The sequence below is a fragment of the Mustela putorius genome, unplaced genomic scaffold (assembly GCF_011764305.1).
Source record: "Mustela putorius furo isolate JIRA1106 unplaced genomic scaffold, ASM1176430v1.1 tig00003856_pilon_pilon_pilon, whole genome shotgun sequence".
Classification (NCBI taxonomy): domain Eukaryota; kingdom Metazoa; phylum Chordata; class Mammalia; order Carnivora; family Mustelidae; genus Mustela; species Mustela putorius.
In genome coordinates, this window is record NW_025422008.1 from 2,131,064 (window position 1) to 2,150,371 (window position 19,308).

General features: G+C 49.5%; 3 protein-coding genes across 6 annotated transcripts; 2 read left to right on the plus strand and 1 right to left on the minus strand.

Moving 5' to 3' along the window:
• The first annotated feature begins 1,000 nt into the window (after positions 1-1,000).
• Positions 1,001-2,331, plus strand: IER3 (immediate early response 3). The gene is made up of 2 exons (XM_004781587.3): positions 1,001-1,274; positions 1,370-2,331. Exons 1-2 carry the CDS (start codon positions 1,068-1,070, stop codon positions 1,628-1,630), a joined length of 468 nt encoding a protein of 155 aa, XP_004781644.1. The 5' UTR covers positions 1,001-1,067; the 3' UTR covers positions 1,631-2,331.
• A 210-nt stretch (positions 2,332-2,541) lies between these two features.
• FLOT1 (flotillin 1) lies at positions 2,542-13,278 on the plus strand. 4 transcript variants are annotated; one of them, XM_045065202.1, is made up of 14 exons: positions 2,545-2,839; positions 3,172-3,228; positions 3,521-3,596; positions 3,682-3,772; positions 4,012-4,155; positions 4,290-4,409; positions 4,507-4,602; positions 4,826-4,978; positions 10,445-10,626; positions 10,809-10,854; positions 10,970-11,107; positions 11,360-11,524; positions 12,688-12,734; positions 12,869-13,278. In XM_045065202.1, exons 2-13 carry the CDS (start codon positions 3,186-3,188, stop codon positions 12,688-12,690), a joined length of 1,257 nt encoding a protein of 418 aa, XP_044921137.1. In that variant the 5' UTR covers positions 2,545-2,839; positions 3,172-3,185; the 3' UTR covers positions 12,691-12,734; positions 12,869-13,278. The 4 variants fall into 4 exon arrangements, with proteins under 4 accessions (XP_044921138.1, XP_044921137.1, XP_004781649.1 ...); XM_004781592.3 differs by lacking the exon at positions 12,688-12,734 and having other exon boundaries at positions 2,550-2,839; XM_045065203.1 differs by lacking the exons at positions 4,826-4,978; positions 12,688-12,734 and having other exon boundaries at positions 2,542-2,839.
• A 1,178-nt stretch (positions 13,279-14,456) lies between these two features.
• Positions 14,457-18,979, minus strand: TUBB (tubulin beta class I). The gene is made up of 4 exons (XM_004781589.3): positions 18,737-18,979; positions 17,224-17,332; positions 16,845-16,955; positions 14,457-16,552 (listed from the first exon to the last, which is right to left on the minus strand). The coding sequence occupies exons 1-4, from the start codon at positions 18,791-18,793 to the stop codon at positions 15,495-15,497; spliced, it is 1,335 nt and encodes a 444-aa protein (XP_004781646.2). The 5' UTR covers positions 18,794-18,979; the 3' UTR covers positions 14,457-15,494.
• Positions 18,980-19,308: the final 329 nt, after the last annotated feature.

A 19,308-nucleotide genomic window follows, 5' to 3' on the forward strand; every position in this document is an offset into this window, starting at 1 on the left:
TGTGTTGCCCCTGCAAAGTCTCTGCACCTTTGTTCCAGTATGTGCATGGTAAAGGGGAGAAGATAGGCCACCGCAAAAGGTTCCACTTGGGCATGTGAGTTATTTTGAGCTGGTGGCAATCAAAAACCCAGCAGACTCAGGAACAGCGTTTTGCCTCTCTTCTTTGCCTAAAAGAGTTTAGATAGGGGACTGAACTGCAAAGACGGCTATTACCAGAAGATAACTATCTGATGGTCCTACCCGCTTTGGCAGGGCAAACTTCTGACTTCCAAACATCCCCTCTTCTTATCTTCCCCTGAATTGGCCTCCTTCCATTCTTTAGCTCCAGAGGGCTTACGAACCTCAATTGCCTTTAAATCTCAAGGCTTCCTCGGTTCCTGAAGTAATTAAATCTGTTTTTCTCCTGTTAACTTACATCAATTTAATTGTTAGACCAACCAGTGAAGGTAGAAGGAAAGAAAGGATGATTTTTCTGCCCCTACAATGTGGTGTGTGCTGGGGCAGGCAGCATCATGTCTTGTGTGTACTAGCATGTTCATTTCTCTGTCTTTTGGGCTATTTCTGTGATGACTTTCCTCTTGTGTGTGTGCGTGCGTGTGCGTGTGTGTGTGTGTTGTTCTATGTGTATCTACAAGTATATGAATGTGCGTGTGTAGCTGTAATTCATTGGCTTTGCTGGGTCGCTGCTCCCAGCATGGCCAGATTTCTTTATGTCAGTCCTCCTACCTCCCCAGAGATGGGGCCAGTGGCCTAACCACCTCCTAAGCTATCTGCTGGCTGCTCTCCAGCCCCCACATGCCCTGACATGGGCCTGCAGCCCGGGATCTCACCCATCCCACTCACAACTCACACGCTCACAACGCACACAAGGGCGCCTAGTTTGCACAGGCCACGTCGCCGCCCCCTCTCATTGTTTAACCGTCGGAATTTCCAGCTTGCTCTGGCCACCACTCCCAGCAGCGGGTGGAGTTGAGAAGGCCCCGCCCAATACTGGAGCGCACAAAATCTGCTCCGCAATGCTGTAGGTCCGCATTCGGCCTTCGGCCTTCCGTTTCGCTCTGTCCGCCATGTGTCACTCTCGCAGCTCCCTCCCCACTATGACAGTCCTGCGGGCCCCGACCCCCGTCTCCACCAGCCCCGGACCCCGGCGGGGCTCTGGTCCTGAGATCTTCACCTTCGACCCTCTCCCGGAGCCTGCGGTGGCTCCTGCCGCGCGCATCAGCGCCTCCCGCGGGCATCGGAAGCGCAGCCGTCGGGTCCTCTACCCACGAGTGGTGAGTGTCGTGGAAGTGGGCACCCGGAGGGGCAGGGGGAACGGCCGGACGCCGGGGTCCTCAGCTAATCTGTCGCCTTTGTTGTCTCTCTTCAGGTCCGGCGCCAGCTGCCAGTCGAGGATCCGAACCCTGCGAAAAGGCTCCTTTTTCTCCTGCTCGCCGTCATCTTCTGCCAGATCCTGATGGCTGAAGAGAGTGTGCCGGCACCGCTGGCTCCGGAGGACGCCCCCAACGGTGCATCCCCTGCGCCCACCCCGGTGCCCCCGGTCCTTGAGCCCCTTAATCTGACCTCTGAGCCCTCGGACTACACTCTGGACCTCAGCACTTTCCTACAGCAACACCCGGCCGCCTTCTAAACGGGACCTCTCCCCACATCCCCCCACCCAAAAGAATCCGAAAAAACAAACAAACACCAGGTGTACCTGGTGCGCGAGAGCGTATCCCAAACTGGGACTTCCGAGGCAACTTAAAATCAAAGCACTGCAGCGGAGAAGTCAGCCCGAGCCCGGGATGAAGAGCACCGACACTCCCGGGCAGGCCGCGTGGGGAAGAGCGTCATTTATTTATTTCTCAGCGATTCTAATTAATATTTATATGTATTTATGTATGTCCCCCTAGGTGATGGAGGGGTGTATGTAATATTTATTTTAACTTATGCTGGGGTGTGAGATGTGCCTCCCTGCTGAAAACGCAGAACTCTTGGTAATTTGTTGAGTTTTGGCAAAGGTGGAGGCTGGGCGCTTTGGTTCTCCTCGAGAACCAAGGTGGAGGTCCTGGATCTGGGAGAGTGCCCGGACAAAGAGTCAACGATGGTGGCAGGTCGTAGGTTTTAGGGGCTGGTATTCCGTCTTACAGGATTTCAACTCCCTAGATCTACTGTGTGAGGCTTTGACGGACCACCGGGGTTAAGTTCCTCTGCCTTCAATCTTCTCGAAGTTGCCCCCAAGGGGTGGCTAAGGTGTCGAAGGTCGGTGGGCTGTCGGTGGGCTGTCAGCGGGCGGCTGTGGGTCGCCCGGTATGTTCTGTGAACACAAATAAAGTCGGTTTACTGTCAGTAGTCATCTGAGTGTACGAATCTTTGTTAGCGGCGATTCCCCAGCCCTCCCCGCCTTCCGGCACCAAGGGCGGGCTGGAGGAGCTGGGGCCACGTCCTCCGCAGGCGCTCCGCCCCGGGTGACCGGATGCAGTCTTTCGTTGCCCCGTGTGCGGTTTTCCTAGTTACCGCGGGGCAAATCAGAGATGAGGCAATCTCCCCAGCCCGGGTTGCAGGCCCACGGAGGTCACGTCCCGCTTCCCGGGGCGGAGCTCCAGCCCGAGGAAGGACGGCGGCAGGCGGGCATCCAGCGCAAGCGCGCGGTGCTGGGAAAGGGGCGGGCCGCGGCGGGGCGGGGTCGCGTCTGCCGCGGCAACCGGGTGCGGCCGAGTGAGGGGCGCGAGCGCGGGCGCCGCTGGCTGGAAGGCAGTTCCCCGGGACCGCTGCTCGGTTCCTGAATCCGCTGCGCGTCCCTGCTCGGTTCCTGAATCCGCTGCGCGCCCCGGCCCGGCCACCGCCAGCGTACGGAAAGGTGGGTGGGAAGGCGAGATGGAGTCGCTCCGCGGAGGAGCAGGGAGGGTGGCGCAAGGTTTGGGGGCCTTAAAGCGCGAGAGAGCTTTATCACCGGAGCCAGAAACTGCCTCACCGTAGGCGGGACGGGGCAGGGGTAAGGGAGTGGCTGTAAACCGGCGAAGGGGAGGGAGTCTCTGGGATCTGTGGGATTGAATAGGCAAATGCCTTAGCGGAAAGGTGCGGAAGGGACTGGGCCCTGGTGGCTGGAGATTGGGCGAGACTGACGGGAAAGGGAGAATATTCACTCCTGTGGACCCCCGCCCGCAAAGGCTTCCTTTTTTTTCCCCCCAGCTCCAGCCTGAGCCATGTTTTTCACTTGTGGCCCAAATGAGGCCATGGTGGTCTCCGGTAAGTAATGTTCTTTTCTCAGCCAGTGGCCCCCAAACCCTTGCGGGTCTGGATTCTACCCTTCTCCCTACCAGGTCCCCAGGCGCGGGCCTCTGTCCCTCCCACCCCCAGCGCCGGCTGCAAGCCACCCACTTGTGATTCCCAGTGCTGCCCTTCCAAGGCCCAAACTGCCTCCGCCCCGGCTCCCAGATTTCCCTGTGGGGCTTATTCCCGCCCCTCACACCAGTTTTTCAGTCCTCCATATTCTAGCCCTACCCCTGGTGCTGCAGTTTACTGCCCTCTCACCTTGCAGGCTTCTGCCGAAGCCCCCCAGTCATGGTGGCTGGAGGACGTGTCTTTGTCCTGCCCTGCATCCAGCAAATCCAGAGGTAGGTAGAAAAAGAACCAGGGAAGGGAAACCCCAGTTTTCTCGTTTCTTTTTTTCTTACTGTCCACTCCTCCTTTTTCCCATAGGATCTCTCTCAACACACTGACCCTCAATGTCAAGAGTGAAAAGGTTTACACTCGTCATGGGGTCCCCATCTCAGTCACTGGCATTGCCCAGGTGAGGCTTTCAGAGCCTTTACCCACCCGGAGTCCATTCCTTCATCACCTTCTTTGTGCCCAGACATTGAGAATCTTCTCATCATGGCCTTCCCAACCTCTGACTGCAGAGAAATGTCTCTGCTAAATCTCACCTTCTCCAGGGACTCCCAAGGACTTGACTCTTCCATTCTCTTCCTGCTTCCTACCTGGCTTTATGAGACCTTCACCACACTTTCCCTATCCCTACTCTGGTTACAGGTGAAAATCCAGGGGCAGAACAAGGAGATGTTGGCAGCTGCCTGCCAGATGTTCCTGGGGAAGACGGAAGCTGAGATTGCCCACATTGCACTGGAGACTCTGGAGGGCCACCAGAGAGCTATCATGGCTCACATGACTGTGGAGGTGGGCTTGAGGGCAGGGAAAGATCTGGAAGAGATATCAGAGTGAGTGGCACAAGGACCCGGCTAGTCTGTGGGAGACAGTATCTGGAGGACTGAGAGCTTAAGTTCCTCCTTCCCACCATTTTGTTACCCTAGGAAATCTATAAGGACAGACAGAAATTTTCAGAGCAAGTTTTCAAAGTGGCCTCCTCAGACCTGGTCAACATGGGCATCAGTGTGGTTAGCTACACCCTGAAGGACATTCATGATGATCAGGTAAACAAACTTGGGTGGCTGATTCTCTTCTCTCCAGTTCCCTGCTCCCATCTCTTAAATCCTCCCAAGGATTCTGATTGCTGCTTCTCTCTCACAGGACTATTTACACTCCTTAGGGAAGGCTAGAACAGCTCAAGTCCAAAAAGATGCTCGGATTGGGGAGGCAGAAGCCAAAAGAGATGCTGGGATCCGGGTGAGATAGATTCTACTTGGGGGATCACTTGGTCCCAATGGTTTTCTTGGGCGTGCAGTGGGAGACGGGATGGAAGGGGCACAACTGAGTGAGGGCTCGTAGAGCTGGGTTGGCAGAGGAAATAGATGAGGCACATGCAGGGGAGACTGGTGAGGAGCAGGCTGTCCCCCCTGGGGCCTTCCTGTCCCTACTCTAACTTCCTCCCTGATCTCTGTGTGGACAGGAAGCCAAAGCTAAGCAGGAGAAGGTGTCTGCCCAGTACCTGAGTGAGATCGAGATGGCCAAGGCACAGAGAGACTATGAGCTAAAGAAGGCCACATATGACATCGAGGTCAATACCCGCCGCGCACAGGCTGACCTCGCCTATCAGCTTCAGGTCAGAGCTCTCACACTGGGCAGTTCATTCCTCTGAAGCCATCCATCTTAGGCCATCACACTTTCTCATATTCTAACTCTGATCCCTTTATTCTGGCTCTACATTTCTGACCCAACTCCTCCATACGATGATTTGAAAGACCCAAGCATTTCAGTTGAAAAGCAAAGTAAAGGCCAAGAATGGATATGGTCAGTAGGATGTGATCATATGTTTCGGCAGATTGTCCCCTGGGGAATGGCACCTGGATGGGTAGGTGAAGCGAGCTAACATCCAGCCCATTCTCCACACTCACCGTTCTGTGCATTCCCACACAGGTGAGTTGTTGCCGCATCCACCCAGGGGAGGGGGCCTGTTTTTCTGATTTTTTACGTGCTCACAACAGCCCTGGTGATCGGAGAAGGGCATAAGGAAGGAAAACATGGACTTGGCTTTGCATTCTGCAAAGTGAGATAGGGGCAGCCCTTGATACTACACGGAGGCATGGTCAGTCCTCTTTGCTTGCAGATTCTGTATTTGAGAATGGGCCTACTCACTAAAATTTACTGGTAATCCCAGAAGCAGTCCTCGTGGCACCTTTGTGATCATTTGCAGACATGCACAGAGCAATGAAGAATTTGAGTTGCCTGGTGGTGCAGTTGAGGCTGAACAAGATATTTTGCCTTCTTGTTTCAGCTCTCATAATGCAAACAGTGTCATTTTCATAGTATATTCACTGCTACATTTTTTGCATTCTTGTACTCTTTGTTGGTGGTTTTGCTCTTTAAAATGGTCCCCAAGCATGCTACTAAAGTGCTAAGTGTTCCTGAGTGCAAGGAGACTGTGATATGCCTTACAGAGAAATTGCATGTGTTGGATAAGCTTCTTTCAGGCATGAGTTATAGTGCTGTCAGCAATAACTTCATTGTTAATGAGTATGTATATTATATAAGGTATCTTTAAACAGAAACACATATATAGCAAGCATATATAGTGCTTTGTCGTGAACAGGGGATCACAGGAACCTAACGGTATGTTTCCCCTAACAAGAAAATAAGTATTTGCTAATTCGGTATTCATGGCTACTTTATAGACCAGATATACTGTGAATAATGGGAGTCAACTGTACTTTGAGACCTTTACCCAAAGGATAGCAATGTTATGAAATTTGGTTCTGCCACAAGTGGGTATAGGCTTAAAGGATACTGAAATAAAAAACGTCTTTAGTTTACGATATTAAATTCCTGAACTTTGCTTCAGTGTAGTCTGCCTACCAGTAGCAGCGGCATCGCTATGGGCCTTATTAGATATAGAATCTCCAGCTCCAGTCCTGCTGACTGAATCAGAATCTGAATTGGTTATTTTTTTAGAGTTAGTCTCCACACCCAACCTGGGGCTTGAATGCATAACCCTGAGATCAAGAGTTGCATGCTCTACTGACTGAGTCAGCCAGGTGCCCCTAGAATCTGTGTTTCAACAAAATCCCTAGGGGATTCATGTACACATTGGCATTTGAGAAGCATTAACATAGTGGAAACCATTTCCACTATGCAAGCTGGAAACCAACTTGCAGGGTCCTTAACCTAAATACAGCTTTTCTTATCTGCAAATCAAAGGATTGAGCAGGTTTTGGCTCTGTTCCAACTTTTATCAGCTCTTTTCTTTTGTGCAGGCTTTGTGCTAGGTACTTGGGGAAATAGGAATTCATTCAACAAATACTGTCAGGTGCCTAAGATGTGCCAGACATTGTTTTGGAAGTGAGGGCGTAAGTATGAATGAGACAGAAAGGATTCCTGCTCTTGTGGAGCTTATATTATAAAACAGGAAACAGCTAGTAAGCAAGTAAATAACTTCCATAGGTTCTAATTATCCTGTTTAAGTGCTATGAAGGAAATGTACAGAGGGATGAAAAAAACAGTGCAGAGGTTTGGGGTAATCTAAGAAAGCTTCAGTGAGGAAGTGATTTATGAGATAAACCCGAAGATGAGAAAGAGCCAACAGTGTAAGGAGTTGTGGGCCAAGTGCTGTTTCTGTGTTGATGGAAATGCTGTAAATCTGTAATTGTAAATGCTGTGATACTGAGTGCTTGAAATGTGGCTTGTGGAGCTGTAGCTAGTGAAATGTGAGTAAGAAACAGAACTTTAAATTTTATTTATTTATTTAAATTTTAAATTTTATTTAATTTTAATTAATTTTTTAAAGATTTTATTTATTTGACCCAAGAGAGATGTCACAAGTAGACAGAGAAGCAGGCGGGGGGTGGGGGAAGCAGGCTCCCTGCTGTGCAGAGAGACTCACGCCCATGCAGGGCTCAATCCCAGGACCCCAAGATCATGACAGCAGCTGAAGGCAGAGGCCCAACCCACTGAGCCACCCAGGTGCCCTTAATTTTAATTAATTTTAAGTATAAATAGCCATATGTGGTTAGACAGAGGACCATCACATGCAAAGGCCCGGAGGTAGGAAAGAGCTTGGTGTGTCCCAAGAACAGAGAGGAGGGTTCTGATCTGATAGGGCTGGTATGCTGTGAGATGGCAAGGCAGGCAGGGCCAGGTCCCATAAGGTTCAGGTGGCCATGTTGGAGACTTAAAAGAGAATTCCAAGCCCAGTGGAATCCTACTGGAGAACTTTAAGCAGGGAGGTGTCATGGTCTAATTCACATTTTTTTTTCAAAGATTTTATTTATTTATTTATTTATTTATTTATCAGAGAGAGAGAGCGCACAAACAGGCAGAGTGGCAGGCAGAGACAGAGAGAGAAGCAGCCTCCCTGTCAAGCAAGGAGCCAGTTGTGGGACTGGATCCCAGGACCCTGGGATCATGACCTGAGTCAAAGGCAGCGGCTTAACCGACTGAGCCACCCAGGCATCCCCTAATTCACATTTTTACAAGGATCAGTGTGTCTGCTGTGTGGAGAGTTGATACTCAGAAGACAAGAAGCAGGAAGATAAATTGGAAGCTTTTTCAGAGATTATGGATTGAATAAATACAGTTAATTTCACTCCCTCTAAAACCACATAGAGCGATTTTTAAAAAGAAGAAGGAGAAGATGAACACAGATGGAGAGAACTGGATTGATAGGAACAGAAAACATAATTTTGGAAGCCAAAAAGCCATCATAATCAACTAAGCCAATGGTACTTTATCAGTGACGGGCACGATATGACCATTGAATCCTAAATGCTGACAGCCTCCCCTAACCTCCTTATCCATTTGTCCCCTGGATGCATCTTCCAAAGAAGTCATTAGAAGACTGTGCTGAGGAACATGACCAGTGCAAAGGGAAAGACTTTAAGGATCCTGAATCATAGGTTCCTCAGTAGATGACTTGCCCAAATCACCATAGAGTGAAGTTCAGAGCCAACAAGCCTCACCCACATGCCCACAGTTTCACTGTTTTAGACCTCCTTCACGTGAGCAGCCAGCCAGGGATTCCCTGATATATGAGGGAATCCTGCAGTGTTCAAGTCTGAGACTAAAACCACAAACAGCAAAGCAACTTGGAGGATACATACTATGGAAGGAGTAGAAAGCTTAAAAAATCTTTTTTTAGTATTCTCTCAGATAAGAGAAGAATTCACATCTAGAAAATCAGGGCATAAAACAGAAAACAAAATGAGAGCTCTTAAAGTCAGTAAGATGGCAGAAATGAGGGGGGAAAAATCACAAGAAATTCTAGTGAGTCTGGATTTATTAATCTAATTGTAATACATTCTAATTGTAATAAATTTATTAATCCTAATCTACAGATTTATTAATCAAATCAACAGAACAAAGAAAATGGGAGAAAAATCACCAGTGGAAAAAATACTTAAAATGTCTATCTGTTCTGGAAGATACGACTTTCTAGATTGAAACAGTCCACCAAATGTGCAATACAACAAATAAGAAACAACTACCCTCTGAAATTTCAGAACAGAGAGAACAAAGAAGGGATCTAAAAGCTTCCAGAGAGAAAGATCACAAAGGGTCAGGCATCAAAATGACTTCAGATTTTTTAAGAAGCCAGGAGACCATTGGAGCAATGCCTTCAAAATACAGATAGAAAATGAATTCTAGAGGCACCTGGGTGGCTCAGTCATTAAGTGTCTGCCTTTGGCTCAGGTCATGATCCCAGGGTCCTGGGATCGAGTCCCATGTCAGGCTCTCTGCTCAGCGGGTAGCCTGTGTCTCCCTCTCCCACTACCCTTGTTTGTGCTCTCTCTCTCACTGTGTCTCTCTCTGTCAAATAAATAAAATCTTTAAAAAAATGAATTCTAATGTAGTAACCTGTACTCAATCAAACTGTCATTTAAACAAAAAGGTAGAAAAAAATCTCAGAAAAACAAGATCTCAGAAAACTTACTGCCCATGTACTTCTTCCAAGGAAGCTACTGGGGGTTATTTCATCAAAAGGTGAGCCTTAAAAAGGGGGCAGGAGGGACTCCCAACACCGAGAGAGAGAGAGAGATCCTGTACATTGAAGGAGAGAGCAACTGGTCAATTTGGAACCAGTCTGAAATTTTAGGGTCAGGGACAGCACAGGATGCCATGTCCAGAAGCACCTTTCCTCTGGAGTGAACACATGGATGCAGTAAAGGCAGGAGTATCATCTCTGCTGTTGATAAGACCCTCAGGGATGATGGTCCATGGCTGAGCCAGAGCATTGGGGCCATAGAGAAGCATGCTCCTCTCTGGTACCTCTGTCACCAAAATCTTGACAAGAGCCTTCAGATATCTACTCTACAGGAATAAGAAAATGAGATATGTGTAAATAAGAGGAATTCTATATGTACATGTTCTTGTAAATGTTTAGAATGTTCCTGGAAGAAGAGTACAGAAAAAGCTGGTTACTACCTCTGGGGAAAGGAAAAGGTGGTTTAAGGAAATAAGTGGACAGAAACCTTGCTTCTCACTGCTCTCTCTTTTTTTTTTTTTTTTCCTTTTGAATGTGTACCATATACAAAAAATAAAAATGAAAGAGATACATACACACTCCAGCATCACTGCCAGAGCCAGTAGGAAACAGTTGCGGGGGGGCTGGAATTGATGGTGGCTTGCAGGAAGGTTACAGCAGCTCAGATGGAGAGAAGTGGATGGCTCTGAGTGAGGCTGTAGGTGGAAGATGGCCACCACACATCAGAACCTTCCAGGTGCTCATACTCTACAACAGAGGGACACTGGAAAAATAGACTAATATGGGAGCTCAACAGAGGGACCCCTTAGCTTGGCCTGAGGAAGAACAAAGTTGGATCCCTACCCTATCCAGCTCTTGATGTTAAGGCTGCTTGGAAATTACCCTATCATCTGCCTCAGAGGAGGATCAGGCCATCTCCCAAGCCATGATTGGGATATGGGAGATGGACTCCCCTGGGCTGGCTAAGCCCACCGGGGACTGGTTTCATGTACTTAACTGTATGAATAATCTCACCCAGGAGCCCTGGCCCTGGCTTCTCTCTGGTTCCTGGGAACTTGCTCTTCAGCCCTCATGTCGAGCATCACTCCTACTCAGGTGGCCAAAACTAAGCAGCAGATCGAGGAGCAGCGGGTCCAGGTGCAGGTGGTGGAGCGGGCCCAGCAGGTGGCAGTGCAGGAACAGGAGATCGCCCGCCGAGAGAAGGAGCTGGAGGCCCGAGTTCGGAAGCCCGCAGAAGCCGAGCGCTACAAGCTGGAGCGCCTAGCTGAGGCAGAGAAGTAAATGCCCCTTCCAGGCCCCATTGTAGTCCTTTATGACCTGGGTGCCCCCGTATGAAGAGCTGAGGCCTTCACTACCTGAACTCCTATGGAAGTCGAGTTACAGGCGCCTGTGTCTCTCCAGCAGGGCCTGCCTTTGGCCCTTCCTCAGCCCCTCCCTGCACTTCCCTTTCTGTGCCCAGGTCCCAGCTGATCATGCAAGCTGAGGCAGAAGCTGAGTCTGTGAGGGTGAGTTAAGAGGTGACTCTTGGTGGCTTGTGGAGCAAGTGGGAGTTGCTGTTTGAGCTGGGGTTTCTTGTCCTTAACAACAGCCGTCAGTCCCACAGTTTCCTACTGTTCTCAGATGCGTGGGGAGGCCGAGGCCTTTGCCATAGGGGCTCGAGCTCGGGCCGAGGCTGAGCAGATGGCCAAGAAGGCAGAAGCGTTCCAGCTGTATCGTGAGGCCGCTCAGCTGGACATGCTGCTGGAGAAGCTGCCCCAGGTCTGTGGGTGGTGGGCACCAGGAGAGGAACAGAACCAGGGAGTGCAGGGTAAGGGGTAAAAGGAGGGGTTTGGGGAGAGCCAGACTAGGGAACTGTGAATTTGGGGTGGGAATTATAAGCCAGTGACTGAAGTGAGGAGGGATGATCCTTACAAACTGAAGAATGTCAACGATCTCGAAGCCCAGGGTAAGGTGTTTGAGGAGGGGTGTGATCAGACCACAGGTGCTGAGTGTGCATCTCTCACCTACCAGGTAGCAGAGGAGATCAGTGGTCCCCTGACCTCAGCCAATAAGATCACACTGGTGTCCAGTGGAGGTGGGACCATGGGGGCGGCCAAAGTGACTGGGGAAGTACTGGACATCCTGACCTGCCTGCCGGAGAGCGTGGAGAGACTCACAGGCGTCAGCATCTCCCAGGTGAGGGTCTCTAGAGTGAGCATGGTGGATTTCCTGTAAATTTCTGGGTTCCCCAGGCATGTGATGCGGTAGGCCTAGTACTAGGCCCGCATCCAGGAGGCTCCAGAGCCATTGACATCTTTGTTTTCTATATGCTATATGCTAGATGCGGTGCTAAGCTGCTGCTGCTATTGCTTTTTTAAAAGGATTTTATTTATTTCAGAGGAAGGAGAAAGTTTGAGTGGGAGGAAGGGGAGAGGGCAAGACAGATTTCCAACTGAGCAGATAGCCTGATGTGGGGCTCAGTCCCAGGACCCTGGGATCATGACCTGAGCTGAAGGCAGACGCTTAACCCACTGAGCCCTCCAGGTGTCCCCGAGTGCTAAGCTTCTACACAAATGGTTGGTTTTTGTTTTTGCTTGTTTGTTTGTTTTTTAATGAAACTGTCCTTTGGGTATATAGTATTTTACAAAGTAAAGAAACAACTTTGAATATGTTAAGGAACTGTGCCCCATCATATGGCTGGTAAAGCTAGATTTCAAACCCAAGGCTGACTGTCTTCTAGAGCCTTGTGGTCGCCCCACTAGGACAAGGAACTGGTTGCAGCTGTTACTGCTTTTCTTGGTGCCTGTTTATTTACCTACAGATTATGACAGAAGTCAGAGAGCAGGTTCTGGAACCATAGTGAATCCTGGCTCTGGTCATGCTAGCTCTGACCTTATACAAGTTAGCTACTTCTATGTACCTTTTTCCTCACCTTAAAATCGGGCTAATAATAGTATCTACTCTATTGAATTATTAAGGGAATTAAATGGGTATTTGTAGTGTTTAGCACAGTGCCTGGCACATACTATATATGAGAGTCCTTAAGAAAAAATTATATAGGGGCACCTGAATGGCTCAATCGGTTAAACATCCAGCTTTTGGTTACAGCTCGGGTCCTGTGTTGGGCTCTGTGCTCAGTGCTGAGTCTACTTGTCCCTCTTCCTCCCCCTGCTTGTGCATATTCTCTCTCAAAGTACCTTTTTAAAAAATTACATATGTAAGTGAAAGCAGTAGACCATAACAGTGACCTTCAAGTTCGATTCCTTGGATCCTTCTTGAAGCCGGCATTGAAAGCCCTGAAAGATGAGCTAAGGAGGGTCTGTGCAAGCAGGGTTCTAGCCCCCTCCACTCCTTTTCAGTGATTTGCTGTGGACAGGTCCTGATGACCACTTGACAAGAGGGTAAGGTAGGGTGGCAGAAAAAACTTCTTAGAGAAGACTTTTGGAAATGCATGTCCTCCCTGCAGCCCTCATCCAGATGGGGAGCTGGGGGAAGAGGTTACATGATTCCCAAGTTTCATAATTGTTGTCTCTTTACCAGGTTAACCACAAGCCTTTGCGAACAGCCTGAGCCAACCTTTGCTCCAGTACCTAGCCTCGTGGTTGCCAGAATAGTACCCATACTGCATGCACAACTGGCTTCCCTGAGCATGCCCTTGACAGTGGGGTACTCCCCCATCTCCTTGCCAAATAGCCTGTGCCTTGCCTTGGAGGGGAAGGGTTGCTCTTCCCAGCCCCACACTGCCAAGACTACCAGTCCCCCAGGGGTTCCATGCCAGCCTTCTGATTATCTTACCCCAATTTAACTTCCTAGACCACATGCACCTATTGTCCAGAATTTTCCTGACCAAAACTGAGGGATGGCCTGAGGTTAACTTTGTCAAATCAATTGCTGTTAAAAAGCACTAATACTGGTTAACAATTAATAAAGCAGAACTCATTCAAAATTAATGCTGGAATGTAGCTTACTCCCTTCATTCAATATATTTTTTAGAATGGAAGAAGTTGGGGGCGCCTGAGTGGCTCAGTGGATTAAAGCCTCTACCTTAGGCTCAGGTCCTGGGGTGCTGGGATTGAGCCCCGCATTGGGCTCTCTGCTCTGGGGGGTTCCTGCTTCTTCCTCTCTGCCTGCCTGTGATCTCTGTCAAATAAAACCTTTATTAAAAAAAAAAAAAAGAAAGAAAAGAATGGGAAGTTACCTTGTACACTGTTAAAGTTGTACCACTTTTTTCCTGCAGTTGGTTATAGGCAGAAAATCATGCTGAAATGGGAAGTAGTGAGAATTGACCTAGTCCCAAAAACTACTGAAAATAAGGAAATTATATACTTAAAATTTCCAGGGTCACTCTGAGATTTTGTGTACTTTAGAAGCATGTTGTATTGGGTTTAACGGTGTTACTTTAGAATGGGACCATTAAGTGATACTCTCCACTGGTTAACTTTCCCAGTTAACTGAGAAAATCCGAAAGGGTAAGAGAAAACATCAAGAGCCATACCATAGCCTAAATGAACCCTGGATGCGCTACACATTTTATGTGGAGCAGTAGCTCTCAACTCTGCATTTGCCAGTATTCTCCTTGAGTAGTTAAAAGTAGATGGCTAGTTAACTGGCTTCTGGTTGGGTAGGCCTAAAGATCTGCATTTCTAAATTCCAGGAGGTTGTTGATAGGCTGGGAAGCACTTATGCCCTTCTTAACATTCATCTCAATTCTCATTGATCCTGTGTATCTGAGCCTATGGCTATCCCAGTTATTGAGGAGGGTAGTAAGGTGCTGGGGTAGTTTGGGTACTAAGATTAAGAGAAGAGGCTGGAGCACCTGGGTGGCTCAGTTGGTTAAGCCTCTGCCTTCAGCTCAGGCCTGATCCCAGGGTCCTGGGTCGAGCCCGCATCAGGCTCTCTGTTCAGCAGGGAGTTGCTTCCCCCTCTCTCTGCCTGCCTGTTTTTTTTTTTTTGCCTACTTGTGAGCTGTCAAATAAAATCTTAAGAAAAAAAAAAAAAAAAAAAAGAGGGTCCATTAAGTATAAGGATATTCTCATCAGTCCATGGAGAGCAAAGTGTATGTGTTGCTGAACTTGAGCTTCCTGTATCCACTGGTACTCTTTCCCTAAATGAGCACACATCTTGCAACTTAATTTTTTCAGTTGTCATTTATTTTTGGCTCTTGGGGCAATGTTATCTTTTCAATATGAAAAAAAGCAAGTTCAACACAATATAGAAATTTGAAGTGTAGGACAGGATGAAGCCAAGGGCAGGGGAGGGAATAGCAAAAGGAAAAAAACGAGATGTTGCCAAAATGGGAGGGTCTCCTTGTCCACTCTCTGGAAGAATGATTCAAAAGATTTAGGTGGCAGTACAAACCTTTCTGTATATACACAGCAGAGCTGGGTGTTTGCTAAGGGTGGGGATGGGGAGGGTCTTTCTGGAGGCTAGTCCCTCTTCCTCTTCTTGGCCCCCTTCTCCAACCAGGGGAAAAGGAAGGAATCCAACATATGAAGGTGGTTATATAGGAAAAGAGAAGGACCTGCTTTAACAGGGTGGGGCAGACCCCTGCAAAAGAAACAGCTCAGGACTCAGCTTGGAAGAAGACGGGAAAATACAGATAATACTGTCAACACCTCTCCTGAAGCTGAGAGGAGCAGGGAAATTCCTGGAAATTAGGACTCAAGAGCCTGGATATCTCTCTCCAAAACTGCTCTAGAATAGAAAACCCTACCCCTTCCTTATAGGTACCTCTACTGCTATGAGGTAGCTTTGTTTCCTTTCCCCGGGGCTACCACATGGGCTTAGGATGGTGGTGATCTACTGGGTTTTAAGCACTTGGTTCTAGATGGGATCTGATGAGACCCAGCTTCTTGGAGAATTATCTTATAAAACAAAGGGAAGTACCAACTGGACAAATGGGAGAAGGGGACACCGAAAGGAAATACAGGGTTACTGAGAATGGCAGAAATCTAGGTTTCCCAGAGTGGAAGAGAGGAGACATTCAACAAACAACAAGTATTTATTGAGCGCCTATTATGTGTCAGGCACTGTGTTCTAGGACCACCCCCCTCCAAAAAAGGAAAAAAGAGACAGAGGCAGAAAATGTAATTCTGAGGGAGAGGACAGGGGCAGCTGAGGAAGAAGGCTGAGGGAATGGAGAATCCTGAGGTGATGGTGCTCTGCCTTAGGCCTCCTCTTCAGCCTCCTCACCGAAATCCTCCTCCTCTTCTGCGGTGGCATCCTGGTACTGCTGGTACTCGGAGACAAGGTCATTCATGTTGCTCTCAGCTTCAGTGAATTCCATCTCGTCCATGCCCTCACCTGTGTACCAGTGGAGGAAGGCCTTGCGCCGGAACATGGCCGTGAACTGCTCTGAGATGCGCTTGAAGAGCTCCTGGATGGCTGTGCTATTTCCAATGAAGGTGACTGCCATCTTGAGGCCACGAGGTGGGATATCGCAGACTGCTGTCTTGACGTTGTTGGGGATCCACTCCACAAAGTAGCTGCTATTCTTATTCTGCACATTGAGCATCTGCTCATCTACCTCCTTCATGGACATCCGCCCACGGAAGACAGCAGCCACAGTGAGGTAACGGCCATGGCGGGGGTCACAGGCAGCCATCATGTTCTTGGCATCAAAGACCTGCTGGGTGAGTTCAGGCACAGTGAGGGCCCGATACTGCTGGCTTCCACGGCTGGTCAGAGGTGCAAAGCCAGGCATGAAGAAGTGGAGCCGTGGGAAGGGCACCATGTTGACGGCTAGCTTCCGGAGGTCAGCATTGAGTTGACCAGGGAAGCGGAGGCAGGTGGTGACACCACTCATGGTGGCTGAGACGAGGTGGTTCAGGTCTCCATAGGTTGGCGTGGTCAGCTTGAGAGTGCGGAAGCAGATGTCATAAAGGGCCTCGTTGTCAATGCAGTAGGTCTCATCTGTGTTCTCCACCAACTGATGGACGGAGAGGGTGGCATTGTAGGGCTCGACCACAGTGTCAGACACTTTGGGTGAGGGTACCACACTGAAGGTGTTCATGATGCGGTCAGGATACTCTTCTCGGATCTTGCTGATGAGCAAGGTGCCCATTCCAGAGCCTGTTCCCCCACCCAGTGAGTGGGTCAGCTGGAAGCCCTGTAGGCAGTCACAGCTCTCCGCCTCCTTCCTCACCACATCCAGGACTGAGTCAACCAGCTCAGCACCCTCTGTGTAGTGGCCTTTGGCCCAGTTGTTGCCTGCCCCAGACTGACCTGGAATGGGGTGGGGAGGCAGGCTTGATTAGTAAAGAAAGATAAAGGACCAAATTTCCACTTTTTAACTTTTGGAATTGTGTACACAAATGTGCCTTCTTTCTCACTCACCTGTAATACATCCCTCCCCCATTATTTACCAACTAGGGAGTTACTACCAATGCCTGTGTTAGAGATTTCAGAACACAGCCCTGGTTTAGCACTCCAGTATATCAATAATCTCCTAGTCCTTGCTGTCTTCTTTACTCAAATACGCTGAATAGCATTACCTATTAATACGTGTATAACTCACCAAAAACAAAGTTGTCTGGTCTGAATATCTGCCCAAAAGGACCTGAGCGAACAGAGTCCATGGTCCCGGGTTCTAGATCCACCAAGATAGCACGAGGAACATATTTGCCACCTATATGGAAGAAAAGAGTCAAAATTGGCAAAGGAGATCAGCTGGAGCAGGGAGACTGCCAGGGACCCTAACTTGTGATTCCAAGTGCGGCCACCAGGGGGCAGAGGAGCCAATCATTTGCCCCATGGTGGGCAATCAAACCAAGGCCTCCTTTTGAAAAAAGGAGAGATCCATCCAAAAATATTAAGAGGTTCTCCAGGGCTGGAAGAGACCCCAGAGAAGCGGAAGAGGAGATGGGACCCAAGATTCCCTGGGTTCCCAACCTCACCTGTAGCTTCATTGTAGTACACGGAGATGCGATCCAGCTGCAGGTCGCTGTCACCGTGGTAGGTTCCAGTGGGGTCGATGCCGTGTTCATCACTGATTACCTCCCAGAACTGCGGAGGGAAAGCAATGCGACTTCCAACCAATTATGCCCACCCGACCTACACACATTTTAATCCCGGACACGCCCGTGGTAAGCCTGGTTCTAGGGCCTGTGGCATTGCCTCCCCCTGCCTGCCATATCCTTCTACTAGACATCCCCAACCCCAGTTAAGCTGCAGCTTTCATTGCCTGGAATGTGAGACGAGGTGCAACTGAGGAGGCCTTGCGATCGCAGATAATTTTAGGGTGGGAATGTGAGGAGAGGGAGATGGAAACGGCCAACCAGACTGGACAAGCACACCTTCCTACCGCGCACAATGGGCCAGTGTTTGAGAGACCAGAAGCTGCCGCAATCGACCACCCCCAACCCCGCCCTCCACGTGACTGCGGCACCCGCGGGGGCCGCGGGACTGACAATGGGAAATGTCGCGCGTGGGCGTGGTGTGACTACCTCCCACGAGAGGCGGGGCTCGGCTTGGGCTAGGGCGCCCCCAGCCGGCCGGCAGGGCCGCTTTGTCCCGGCGCGCCAGGGGCGCCCAGGCCCCGCCCTTCTGCTACAACGTAGCGACAGCACTTCCTCCCTGCCCTTCCCCCGCTACACTGTAACCGCGCGAAAAAAAAAAAAAACCCACCAAAGAAAACATCCCCCACCCCCTGTCTTGGCCCCGGAATTTTCTTTCTTTGCTAGCTTTTTACCCCTTGCTTTATATAAGGATTCTCTTCCTTTCTTCCACCGTTTAGTCCTGAGGGACCCTTTAAAGAAAAGGACTCTCCTACCCTCTTTCTTTATATTGGTTCACGCCCAAAGAGGGTCTCTTTACGGGAGATGTAAGTAAATAAAATTAATCCAGCAGCTATTAGTCTTCTTCCACCCACAAAGAATTACGGGACCGCCCCTCGGGAATCGCGGGCGCGCGAGATGCCTATCTTTTGGGAAGGGTACCGAGCAGTGCAGCCCACCCTGGCGCACCGCGTCCCCCACCCCACGGTGGGATCCAGGCTCCCCTCAGGCGCCGCCCAGCCTCGCCCCTTCTCCCTCCGGCGAAGCCCAGCCAAGAGTGGATGCACATGGGGAAACCTCGCCTCGCTTTGTCTCGGACGTTTCCGCATCTCCCTCCCCTCCCCGTCCTCGGACCGTTAGAACACTTTCAAATAAAATCTTACGGAACCACGGTCTTCCCACCGCCAAAACCGAAGGGTCCTTAACAGCTTCCACCAAAATGAACCAGCGAAGACTAGTTCCCCATTTTTCGCAAACTAATTCTAGCTACAAACGTCTATTATATATGGAAAACTTTTGAGGGGCAAAGCTTGACGATGGGTGGTATGCAAATATATATCGCAGCCATCGTTAATCTGGATTTTTTTTCTTCTCTAAAGAAATATAGTTAAAAGAAGAGGTTCAAAATCCTTACCTTGGCACCGATCTGGTTGCCACACTGACCGGCCTGGATGTGCACGATTTCCCTCATTGTTAAAATTTATTTTAATTTTTTTTGCTCGCCTCAAGGTGTGTACGGGGCAAGAAATTATATGGTATATATATTTTTTTTCTATACTGCTAGTCTCAGGCTGGAAGGATGGGACGTGTCCCGGAGGCTGGAGCAGCAAGGTCCGAACGCAGCCGCAGGAAGGTTCTGAGAGAGAGAGAAAAGAGAGGGGAGGGCGAAAGAGGGAAGGCGGGCAGGGCGGGGCGCGCGTGCGCCTAGGCTGGGAGGCGGGAGAACAGGCACCGCGCCACCGTCGGGAGACAAAGCCTTATCGAGGCTGGACCTGATTAGTCGATGCCAGTCACGTATAAGACATCCATTGGTCTCTGCTCGGATGGACGAACGCAAGTCTCACTGGGAGTTGTAGTCCTCCATTGTTGTCCACGCTGCAAAATGAAGGGATGGATGGGTGGATAGTGGATTTTTGCTTTGGGATTTTTTTTAAAGGTTTTTTGTTTGTTTATCAAAAATGACCTTAAGCAAGTTTTCTTTCACCT

Coding starts and splice junctions, on each gene's coding strand:
- IER3 (XM_004781587.3), top strand. CDS start 1,068: ATGTGTCACTCTCGCAGCTCCCTCCCCACTATGACAGTCCTGCGGGCC. Junction 1,275..1,369: donor GGGTCCTCTACCCACGAGTG/GTGAGTGTCGTG, acceptor GTCTCTCTTCAG/GTCCGGCGCCAGCTGCCAGT.
- FLOT1 (XM_004781592.3), top strand. CDS start 3,186: ATGTTTTTCACTTGTGGCCCAAATGAGGCCATGGTGGTCTCCG. Junction 4,156..4,289: donor TGGCTCACATGACTGTGGAG/GTGGGCTTGAGG, acceptor TTGTTACCCTAG/GAAATCTATAAGGACAGACA. Junction 4,979..10,444: donor ACCTCGCCTATCAGCTTCAG/GTCAGAGCTCTC, acceptor ACTCCTACTCAG/GTGGCCAAAACTAAGCAGCA.
- TUBB (XM_004781589.3), bottom strand. CDS start 18,793: ATGAGGGAAATCGTGCACATCCAGGCCGGTCAGTGTGGCAACCAGATC. Junction 16,956..17,223: donor GTACTACAATGAAGCTACAG/GTGAGGTTGGGA, acceptor TCTTCCATATAG/GTGGCAAATATGTTCCTCGT. Junction 16,553..16,844: donor ACCAGACAACTTTGTTTTTG/GTGAGTTATACA, acceptor ACCCCATTCCAG/GTCAGTCTGGGGCAGGCAAC.